This window comes from Nannospalax galili, unplaced genomic scaffold (assembly GCF_000622305.1).
Source record: "Nannospalax galili isolate Female #2095 unplaced genomic scaffold, S.galili_v1.0 scaffold572, whole genome shotgun sequence".
Lineage (NCBI taxonomy): Eukaryota > Metazoa > Chordata > Mammalia > Rodentia > Spalacidae > Nannospalax > Nannospalax galili.
In genome coordinates, this window is record NW_008331829.1 from 782,863 (window position 1) to 795,307 (window position 12,445).

Sequence of the window (12,445 nt, forward strand, 5' to 3'; positions counted from 1 at the left end):
AGGTTTATTTTTTTAAACAATAATTTTATTAGAAAATAAAATGCATTTGTAAATTTGAATGGCATAAAGTTATTATGAAGTTGCACATGGGGCCACAACTTACAGCTCTTAAATGCAGTTAATTCAAAAGCACTGGACCATGTATGCATCATATTTTGTGATAAAATACAGCAGTACACACTTAACAGTAGAAAAATTTAAATCGCTGCCTGCTCGATGCTCCTGATGATGGCTTTTCTTATAACCGAGTGAAACCATTTCTTATGTTGTGTCTTCTGAAGAATGAGCATTCAGCATACTAAAAAGTGATATTCCATTTTGTGTGACATGAGGGTCATCCCTAGGGTGTTGACAAATCCCTAGTCACGGGTGTCATGGGGGGGCAGCACTTTATCAAATAAAGCAAACATTTAACTATAGAACAAACATATGAAATCATTTTGAGTGAAGACTGATTTGCAACAAAATTGAAAGAAGTATCCCAAATAGATAACATAAAGTTTGGTAAAGAGGCAAAGGAGAGACATTTAGCCCAATTGGGCTAGTGTTGATGACAATGTGTTTACCTGCTGAGTAAATAAAATATTGGAGCATTTTATTTCTAACATTTCTAACTTCTCCTTCTCTCTTTACTTTCTCTTTGAGACTGCAAAATTTATGAACCCTAAAGCAAGTAGCACTCAAAATAGAAGACCTCCCACCTCTCTGGTGTTTATACCCTGGGGATGACTTTGTGTTTCTTCTCTTAGGCAAAAAGTATCTGTTTCTTGAGATGTACCTGAGTTTTTATACACAGTTCTAAAATAGGTGTTATTGTTTGACTATGTGTTTCTTCACTTCTTCAACAGTCATCTGAAACTTTGTTGGTCTTCCCGTAGGACTTTTTCAACGAGCAATCGCTCAAAGTGGAACAGCCCTTTCCAGCTGGGCTGTGAGTTTCCAGCCTGCAAAATATGCTAGGATGTTGGCCACAAAAGTTGGCTGCAATGTGTCAGATACAGTGGACTTAGTAGGTTGCCTGCAGAAGAAACCTTACAAAGAACTTGTTGACCAAGATATTCAACCGGCCCGATACCACATAGCCTTTGGACCTGTGATTGATGGGGATGTGATACCTGATGATCCTCAGATACTGATGGAGCAAGGAGAATTTCTCAACTATGACATAATGTTAGGCGTTAACCAAGGGGAAGGGTTAAAATTTGTTGAAAATATAGTAGATAGTGATGATGGCATATCAGCTAGCGATTTTGACTTTGCTGTTTCCAATTTTGTTGATAATTTATACGGATATCCTGAAGGCAAAGATGTCTTGAGAGAAACCATTAAATTCATGTACACTGACTGGGCTGACCGCCATAACCCTGAAACCAGAAGGAAGACACTGTTGGCTTTGTTTACGGACCATCAGTGGGTGGCCCCTGCAGTGGCTACAGCAGACCTGCACTCAAACTTTGGTTCGCCCACATACTTCTATGCCTTTTACCATCATTGCCAAACAGATCAGGTTCCAGCATGGGCCGATGCAGCTCATGGAGATGAGGTTCCCTACGTGCTGGGGATCCCCATGATTGGCCCCACAGAGTTATTTCCTTGCAATTTCTCCAAGAATGATGTGATGTTGAGTGCAGTTGTAATGACATACTGGACGAATTTTGCTAAAACTGGGTATGTACCTAGGAATGAACTTTGTTTTTAATTTTAATAACAAATAGCCCTTGAACTATTCTCATACTATGAAATATATGCCCAAATGGAGTAATACATGTTTATTTGTTCATGTGTGATACTGGGGGTTAAAACCAGGGCTTTGAACATTCTAGAACACTTGCTCCATTACTGTGCTACATCTACATTATTTAACATAATAGATTAATGCCAGCAATATATTAACCTCTCATATCAAAAATTAATTCTGTATTATAGCGCTTCAAATAACCATTGCTTTACTATTTTTACATTTTAAAAGTTTGTTAAGAAAGATTTGTATCTCCATTTCATTGCCCAATAGCAGAATTAATTTGGCTTCTGAGTTGTGTAGGATACAGCAGCATTGCTTTTCAGTAGGGGCAAACATCGTTTCACAGTGTTTCCTGGGTTGTAACACTATATGCACTTTGATCCTCCCACTGCCCTGTGAGGTAGACGTTCAGATACTATGAGTCCCACTGTACACAAAGGGGACCTGAGGCTCTCAGAGCTTTGTCTCTGTACTTGCACATCAGTTATGTAACACCATAAGGACTTAGTTCTTCATTCGTTAGTTCCAAATCCCGAATTTATTCTTCCATGTCATCTCTGCTGAACTGCCTCTGAGAAAAGTGTGTGTGTGTGTGTGTGGTGTACGATGTTTTTTTCTGCTGGGGCAAGTGACATGGTATGCTTGTGGAAGTTAGTGGAATTGATTCTTTACTTCCACCCACACATCGATGCCAGGGATTGAACTCAGGTGGCAGGTTTGTACCTCCAGGATATCCACCCACTTACCAATCTCACAGTCCCCAAAATAATTTTTAAAACTCTTTGAGTAAATCTTTGAGATGGGTAGCCTATCTCTAAATGAAGCTAGAACATGAATGTGAAACTTACAAGTCTTAAGCTATCACCCACATCGTTGTGAGACGTAAATTTCTAAATTGAGGGATGCTAATGTTAAACTATAATACAATGCTTTGCTGGGTTACTTCCTAAATTAGACATTAGACATGGTAGTCTGACTGAAGAACAGAACACTTAGGTATGTCTTCACAGCTTCTCTCTTTTCTTCCTTTTTCCTCCTTTCCCTAGTGACCCAAACCAACCAGTCCCTCAAGACACGAAATTCATCCATACCAAACCCAACCGCTTTGAGGAAGTAGCATGGACCAGATACTCCCAGAAAGACCAACTTTATCTCCACATTGGATTAAAACCAAGAGTTAAAGAGCATTACAGAGCCAATAAAGTGAATCTCTGGCTGGAGCTGGTGCCTCATCTCCACAATCTTAATGACATTTCTCAGTATACCTCCACAACAACTAAAGTGCCATCAACAGACATCACTCTCAGACCTACGAGGAAAAATTCCACACCTGTCACTTCAGCCTTTCCCACTGCCAAACAGGATGACCCCAAACAACAGCCGAGTCCCTTCTCAGTGGATCAGAGGGACTACTCCACAGAGCTGAGCGTCACCATCGCAGTGGGAGCGTCCCTGTTGTTTCTGAACATCTTGGCCTTCGCAGCCCTGTACTACAAGAAGGATAAGAGGAGACACGATGTTCACCGGAGATGCAGCCCTCAACGCACCACCACCAATGACCTGACTCACGCTCAGGAGGAAGAAATCATGTCCCTCCAGATGAAGCACACTGACTTGGATCACGAATGTGAGTCCATCCATCCCCATGAGGTGGTTCTCCGGACCGCCTGCCCCCCAGATTACACCCTAGCTATGAGGAGGTCACCTGACGATGTCCCCTTAATGACACCTAACACCATCACAATGATTCCCAACACTATACCAGGAATCCAGCCCTTACACACATTCAACACATTTACTGGAGGACAGAATAATACACTGCCCCACCCTCACCCCCACCCCCATTCACACTCAACAACCAGGGTATAGCCAGACAAGAGAGACAATCTTATTTTTTTTCTGATGGATTGCAGTAAAAGATTACTGAAGATTCCTTGGCTTTCAACCTGCAAGACTGTCACTATTTAAATAAGGAGGAATATTATGTGAATATACATATCAAGCACTTTGGGGGTTTTGAAAAAAGAATTGTATATACACACACAAATCAACTTTAAAAAAAAAAACTATCTCAATTGCTTGAAGCAATTGTTCTGAATGATACTTTTTCATTCATATTCAAGAATTAATTTTTTGAAGATTTAAGTTACATACTGGAGTTAGGCATGTGGAACACCAAACAGGAAAGTACTTTGTCTGAAATATTAAAAATAAAATAAAAACAACTATGAATATGCACAAGGGACACACCAATGGAATGTCAGATAATTTTCATCTGTTTTTATTTGGAGCTGTTTTATTGTGTAGACCATATTTACATAAGTACACAAAGCATCATGCTGTTAATGGCATAGCAGAGGCTCATGCGAAAATTGCCAGTAAAACGAAGAAGCTTAAAGACTGGCAGGTACATATTATCACATAAGTGCTGTCAGTATAAAGTTGTGGGGATCAAGGAAACTGGATATTTTTAGCACGATGTGCATGATAATTTATATGCTTGGTGGCTGTGCTGCTAATTAAGCCGTAATTAAAATTCTTCTCATCCCATTGGAGTTTTTAATGGAAGCTTCCTTCATCAATTGGCAGAACCTAAAGAAGATTTTATAAGGGGCAAACTAATTTCAATAAAATAATTCACAGTAGTTTCAATCATAGAAGGAGTTAGTTGTTAAAGGTCTTTGGAGAGACCATAGGTACAGTGGTGAAAACTTGCTGGTTTGAATCCCAGAAAAATATTATTCTTGCACTTTTCGATGTTCTTTTCATTCCCATCTAAGAATAGAAATACAATTCTAATTGGACATGTGTCAGCTGCAGGTCTATAATTTGCTGTGGATTTTGTTACTCCTTATTTTGTTCCCTTTGGTAAGGTGAAATGTGTCTAAAGAATTACTTGCCATAGTCCTTTATGGTGTGAGGATGCCCCGATGTTACCACTCTGATTATGGTTCTCATTTAATTGATTTACTCATGTTGCATGACCAAATGTTTACTACTACTAATTCAATATAAAGTTCTGTCCCTTTCACGTCCCTTACCTCTCTTACTGAGGTTCACTTGAATTTTCTCATGTGATCTCGGTGGGAGAAAACACAGATGCAGATCTAGGAGAGTCAACACCTGAAGGTTTCCAGTCTTTCACATAAGTGTGGTTCAAAATGAATTATACACAATCACAGGAAACTCTCCCTGTTGTTTACCAGTAATATCAGTATATCACAGACCTTCCCAAATGTTTGTGTATGTAATCAGATGTACATTTATATTAAAAACAAGATGGGCTTAAGAGCACAAGCCGATAAAGAATTTCTCTCTTACCTGTACTATATTTCTATTAGACTAAAGTTATGTGATTTTTTTTACCTTTTTTCAGATGACTAGCAATTTTGATAGTTTGTAAGATAATGCAAAGAACTTTCTCTGACAAACTAACAGTAACAGAAACCTTCCTTTCCAGTTCCTCTTTTTCAAGAATTGAAAGCTTATTATACAAAAGAAAAACCTTGTATACGACTTGATGGGAACGACTTTGTACACCTTGACCACGTCAGTGGTCACTGCGTGAAATAAAGATAATCTGGATGACAATTAGTCAAATGCTAAGAAACATGATCTTTGCTCATTAAAGAGCTAAAATGTTTATTGCTGTTTTGTCTTTTTTTAAGAAAACAAAAACAAAAAAACAAAGAAAACAGGACTGTCTCAGAGTCGTGCAATTGTATATTGAAAGGCACGTCTTCTATAAGGGGGAGCTCTTGAAACTAGTGTTACAAACTTAGATGTTCCAAGAACTCATGGAAGATATTAGCCTTGTATTTTTAAAAACCCCTTACATGATGGCGTCATACAAATATGGTACCTATTATTTTCACTTAAAAACACAGGTTCTAATTCTGATCACTAAGGGAGAAGTCTATTGAAAATAAAGGTGTAATAGTTCATGAAGATCTATTCTCATAATATAAGAGCCATTAAACTATCCTAAAATAATGGATCAAAGTTATCCGTCTAGGAGAATTTGTAAGTGCTGAACAGAATAGTCACCTGACTCAGAAAGATAAAATTCTAGTCCAAGGAATTTATTTGATTATATCTTTTTCTCCCAAGTATTATCAGTAGAATATTAAGTATTGCTCCATAGTTTCAAAACAATTCTGTTACAAGCCAAGTCTTCCAACTCCAGAGCAGTCTACCCACCCCTGTTCCTGACCTGGTCATGCTTTAGCCTATTAGCTGCCATTGTAAACCAACAACAAAGTTGTACAGCCTCTGATACACTGCTTAATCACAAAACTGTCTCTTACTATATTATTTAAACAAATTAAAACGTCAGAAATAGAAGTGACATCAAAACAAGATGTGTTTTCACAGGTAATAATTACTTTACTGGGAAAACCCATTCAGCTCTGTTTTGCTGATTGCTCTATTTCTATTTTACTCTACATATACTATACATTTCTGTATTAGCCTACATTTGGATAATACAGTATCTGCTTTATATTAATTTAGAGAATTATTTAGGCCTAATCTGATTCTTTTCTCAAACTAAAGGTAGTACTAAGTTTACGAAAGACAAAGTAAACCAGGTTTTAATGCTGTCCTCAAGTGATGTGGCAAAGGTATTGTGAATCAGTGTTAATTAATTGGTAGTCTAGTTTATCATCACAACTCTGGCTTTCTGAACATCAAGTGATGTCCTACATCAGCCAGAACATTAAGAACTGTTTTTAAAGTGGAAACATAATTTTAAATGAAAGAAAAATGTTCAACATTGTTGCTCAATTTTAAGCAAAGTGTTTAAAATGTATTTATCTAGAAGATAGTTTCTTTTAAGGAGAAAAGTAAATACTAAAGTTAGTGGATATTTTTGGCATTATTTATTAATTAAGATTTTCTTGACTGAGATTAAACAGCAACTAAGCAAGGCTGCTTTAAGAATTTATACAGACATCAAACCAAAATGAAATGTTTCGCAGTTTTGCTTTTATATAATTTTTTGCCAAATATTTATCAAATGATTCATGTTGTTATAATAGAGTATGAACTTAGAAATATTGAAACAGCAGATTTAATTGTTTGAAATGTTATTGAACATGTTGACTGTGAATAAAATCTAGTTTGCTACAGACATTTAGCATAACTGACTTTCATGCAATTTGGACTATAATTTGCTAAATCATCACAAATACACAATTTAGATAATTTTTTCAGCTGAGAGGAGAAATTAATTAATTCTTCATTTTATATCTAAGTGTTGACCCCAAACATGCTTTAATGCAGACCTTTTAACCCATAGGAAAGGAAAGAACAAGGAACGGAAACTTGCTAAGACTATAACCATGTGTAATACCAAAAACTTCATGGCATCAATTTTATTTCAGAAGTGAAATGCCAAAACCCAATTCTCATAGCTATATTTCTAACAATGGTGATTTCACCTGTTTGCATAGTCTTACTGACACACACTAATATCAAGAAGGATACAAAGAATGGGACAAATGCGTTCCAGCTTTAAAGACATTACAACATCAAAATTACTGGGATTCTTTTATTTGGTAAGTTTCACTAAAATATTTTCACAGGACCCAATAATGAATGGAATTCTTAAGAAGCTGTCAAGCATCACAGCAATCCTTTGACGCTAGTGAATTTGTTTACTTCTGCTTGATTGGTTCAAACTACTGGCCTTTTATTTCTAGTAATTAGTTGTTATAGACTATCACTTTTTAACGTGAGTGAAAATTAGATCATTTGGTTATACTTGTGAAAACATGCTCCTAAATAAATTCAATTAGTGGGCACTTCCCTGCTGAGTTTTGTTATCATTCATTTAATTATCTTGCCAAGCTTCACTGTTACACAATTGTCTTGGCTACTTAGTCAATAAACTAAGGGAATGTCTCCAGGAGACTCACACATCTCCCACATTTGCTGTGTTAACACACATTCCAGGTGTCCATCAAAACTCTTAAGTTCTCTACTGATATGAAACACTGGGCGGCCAAGTTGATTCTTTGCCATAAGCATTATTGTTTGGTTTTAAGCTAGCACTTTGCCATATTTATATTTAGGACAGAAATCGATTCAATTTGTTTAGGGTCATAGAGAATACAGACTGGAAAAATCATGTGCAGGGCTTAAGTGCCTTTTCTTCTTGGTGTTTTCTTTAGAAAACTTTTCTTTTTAATTTTCAGACTCTGCGAATGTGATTTAAAAGGTGAAATGGAATATGATGACATCAACTATTAATAGGAAAGATTTATTTGGAAAGCCTTTCATTTAATTTGATTTTTACGGGATATGAAAGAGGTCCAAAAAGTTCTTTGGAAAGAGTTAAATGAATTTTTGAAAAAAGATAATTATTTAGGAATCTGATGGACTGGTGCTTAAGTATAGTAACTTACAACTCTAACAAACTTTTAATTATCTTCAACTATGTAAATTGATTCTAGAAGGTGGTAATTATTAGGAATAAACACAAATCTGAGACATATCTAATCTTTCTAGTCACTCATTACATACTTTATGGTATGTATATTTTATACTATATAGGATATACTAGACATTTTATATATTCTAAACATGTATGATTTTGGCAGAATTTAGTTCTCTATAAAACACAAAGCTAAAGCACTGGGTTTCTTTAATAAATTATAAAAATCAAGCTTTAAGGGAATTTGTAAAAGTCCAATAACAAAAACTCAGCAACTGAAGTTCAAATAAAGGGACCAGCTCCGACTGGCATTTCCAGAGGTGATATCTCTATTAGATGGAGTGACTGAAAGGACTGTAGTAATTTTAATTCATTCTCTGGACTCATATTGGTCAGCAAATTAATGGGACACGTGCTGTACTTTTTGTAAAAATAAGGCCATCTGGTTGTCATGACTCTGTTGTGTTTGGACATCCATGGCTTTCGTTAAAAATGCATTTATTATCATGAATAAATATCACCATGTTTTCCAAGTTGTGTTGTCTATTTTTAAATTCAGAATTGCTTGTGTTTGGCAGACACAGAAACACTGTAAGATAGACTTACCCTTGCAACACCTTCTGTGGGCACAAATGTGGGGATAGGTCTGACTTGATGAAAGTAATCACATTTTACGGACTGTTAACCACTTAGTGAATTCAGAGAAACCAATTGGAAAGCAGAGTTTGGAACTTGGTCTCAGCAGTATAAGAAAAGAATGAAGAGACAACAAAAGGAGCTTATGGAAGAGGGGCAGGATGTGGGGGACAAAGGAAAAATACTTTTAAATTTTAGTGACTTCTCCTCCACTTAGTTATTTTAATAAAAAAGGTATGATAGTTTTTGAAAAGAAGAGTTTGAACTATACATCTATTTTCCTTAGAGAATAAAGTTACAAACTTCACGAAGAAATAATAAACTTAACCCTGGATGCATTGGAGGCAGGGTTAATAAATGAAAATAAGTTATAAAACATTTCTAAGTCTATATCATCTAATCACTAGTGAGTGGAGATACATGAAATATTGTTGTCTCACATCTAAATTAACCAAAAATACACATGCAAGCAGGAAATAGCAGAGTTTCTTCCACAGGATGCTTAAAGATCAGTGCTTCTAAACTGTCAGCTAGATCTAACACAGCTCTAGAAGTTTCTGTGGCTTGGTAGCATCATCAGCATCCAACAAACACTTCAAAAACACATTTATAGAGTCTCACTTTCTATAAAAAGTTTTTGATGATTTGGAAGAGTTGATGCTATAGAATATGGTCATATTTTAGCTACATTTGTACATTTTCATACAGTTTATAGAAAGTTTTTTTCTGAGCTTCATAAAGTCCTAAATATGTTCTGAAAATGTTGGTGTAGAAGCAGCATTTTCCAGTGAAATACCATTATTTCAGGCACTTCCTCCTGCCCCACTTCTGGAGCCTTGCCTTGAAATCTTTTGGCTAAAACATCTCTCTTCCTTCAAACTACTGCACTTCGTTCTCAGAGTTCTCTTCCTCTGCAAGATGAGGACTTTCCTCAGCAGCCACTGCCCTTCTATTTCTACAGCCTCTCTTGTTACTATTTCTGCCTTATTTCCAACAGAGCAAAATTTGGGAGGAAAGTCTTAGAGGTGATTTGATGGGTTCCTGACAGCTGGCTTCCTCTGTTTCCAGATCAGTTAGAAGCCAGTGAACATTACTTAGCTATGATAGGAATTAGTCACTCTGTCCTTCAGCAAATGGTGTCTGCCATGTATCAGATGGTGGGTTAGGTGTTCCATACAAGGTCCACTTCTGTGATCCACTAACATGCAACTATTACTAAGCTTGGAATGAGTTCAAGCAGTTGGACTGCCTGAATACAGGGCATAGTACAGTGGAGTAATCCATTGCACTATGCTTTGTATTCTCCGTTTTGTATATCCCAAATCCTAAAATAATATGCACTGGGTTCGCTGCACCACATCTGAATTCTACTACACAAGCCTGTCAGTCAAGGCAGATGGTGGTGATCTTTCCCAGTAATCACTGTGGTCCTGTCTGGAAACATACTCTGCCACAAGATACATCACGGAATATGAAATGTCCAGCACAACTTTCATCTCACCCTACCTCATGACTGATCTTTAATCCTCTGCCTTAGTTCCAGACTGTGCCTGTGAACACTGTCATTAGACATCCACCATGCATCTGGAACTCTAACACAGTAGCTACATTTATTTGGAATTGATATTGTCCTTATCTGTATTGATAGTCTTTTCACACTTTGACAGTTATAGAATCTCCATCACCTGACTTATTTTTAAATATTTGAAGATTATTGTCATGTCATCCATGAATCATTCTCTCCTCAGAGTAAAAATCCCACTGGATACAAAATACCTATGTCTTAGGCAATGTGATGCCTAGGTTTGAACAGAAAACCCTTAAGTGTGGGCAGTCCCATTTAGCATCACTACGAGCTTCCTCACTATGGCGAGTACTTATTGTAAAGATTTATGATAGTATACCTGTGTGAGCAGGATTCGCACACTGGTATTTGCATGGAGATCTACTCACTACTGAAATTCTTTAGCACTGCCACATTTACTGCTGGTAATCAAATTCTGCTTTCATTGTGTCCTTGATTCTTCCAATTTCCTCATAGTCAAGACATTTAGCACTTATTTCTCAGAGTGATAAAATCCAGTAGGTGATAATATCACCTTTCCTCTATCAACACAATGAGATAGCAAAAACTACTATTCAAAATCATGTTGAAGACAGAACCTAGAGTGGGATCTATGGTGTCCCTGACACTGACCATCAGTGAGCACCCACTGTGTATCACACCCACAGCACATGATTACATACCACCCTCAAAGTATGTGTTTCTGGCGTGCTTATTCATAGGTTCATGCCTCAGTGAGTCTCATGAGGTCCTGCCCTGCATGGGGAACTACTTGGTGTAAAGAGACATGGGCCCTATTCTCATGTGACTGACCTTGACTTCCTTCTGTCTACACATACAGCCAAGAGACAGTATCAAATACATTACATCATCTCTTCATTTTCACTTAAAGTACTTGCATTATATCAGAGTTGCCCTTGGTATGAAACTTGGCATAATTATTCTGGATTCTCTTTGGGGGTTCACTGTTGCCAGTACTTTAAATTGAATCATAAGTGGTATCATAGAAGGAGAATTCTCACACTAATATCCTATAATGACTAAAACTGTGATTTAGGCCAGTTCATTGTATCCTTGAAATAGGATTGCTTGATAGAAAATGCATAAGCTCAGGGTGTAGCTCAGCAGTAAAGAACTTGATTAGTATGAAGAGATCTCTGAGTTCAATCACTGGAGAGAGAGAGAGAGAGAGAGAGAGAGAGAGAGAGAGAGAGAAACTGAGATACAGAGGAGATTTTCTGTAGGAGGGTACTATAAGACAAATTTATAGAGAAAAGAGAAATAACTAAAAATGATTCTCAAATTTATCATTAGCCGATATATGGTGGTGTGGATATGTAATTCCAGGACTCAAGAGGCTGAGGAAGAATGATAATGACTTCAAAGCTAGCCTGATTTACACATAAGTCCCTTTCTCAAGGAAAAATATGCCCTTCAATTAATGACATTCTAAAAATAAAAACATGGCAATGGTTTCTTGGTTTACAGACTCAAGATAGCTATAAGTCAAGAAAAGCCAAGATCCCCGAAATCAAAATATAAAGAACCTCATTCATGTTCCACGTCAGGAGCTCCTGTAAAGCTACTAATGTTACAACCTCATAGTATCAAGCAAAGAGCCACAAACAGAGAGCAGCAGTGAGCTCACAAAGCCAAGCTTAGAAGGAGGAATGTGGTATGTGCCCTGGGGGCTCTGCCAATCAGGAGGAAAGTATCAGACTCCTTAAACAGGGCTTATCCACATGGGGGAAGGCATCTCTGTCATACTGGGTACAAAAATCTTAATCCCAGATAAACTGAAATACAAGCATGGAACCCTAACTTCAAGGGTTTTAGATCCTATATGAAAATATCGTCCTGTTATGTAGGTTAGGATCAAATTTGTTAAACATGACACAAAACAGTTAAAACAATAAAGGGTAAAGAATAAAACATCAAAATTAAATCTTGATTTAGCAGATAACAACATGTTTTTAAATGACCAAAAAGTGCATCGTGAAAGTGAATATTCGTATCACATAAGACTAGTTAATTAAATAGAAAATTTCTATAAATCACTAAAGAAAAG

At 36.8% G+C, this 12,445-nt stretch overlaps 1 protein-coding gene across 1 annotated transcript in view; it reads left to right on the top strand.

Annotated features, from left to right (window-relative positions):
- The window catches only part of Nlgn1 (neuroligin 1), a 775,769-nt gene extending 770,061 nt beyond the window's left edge, over positions 1-5,708 (top strand). The window contains exons 5-6 of the mRNA XM_008826943.2: positions 879-1,668; positions 2,788-5,708. Coding sequence (XP_008825165.1) covers positions 879-1,668; positions 2,788-3,610 — 1,613 coding nt within the window. The 3' untranslated portion in view covers positions 3,611-5,708. The remainder of the gene's footprint in view (positions 1-878; positions 1,669-2,787) is intronic.
- The last annotated feature ends 6,737 nt before the right edge of the window (positions 5,709-12,445 follow it).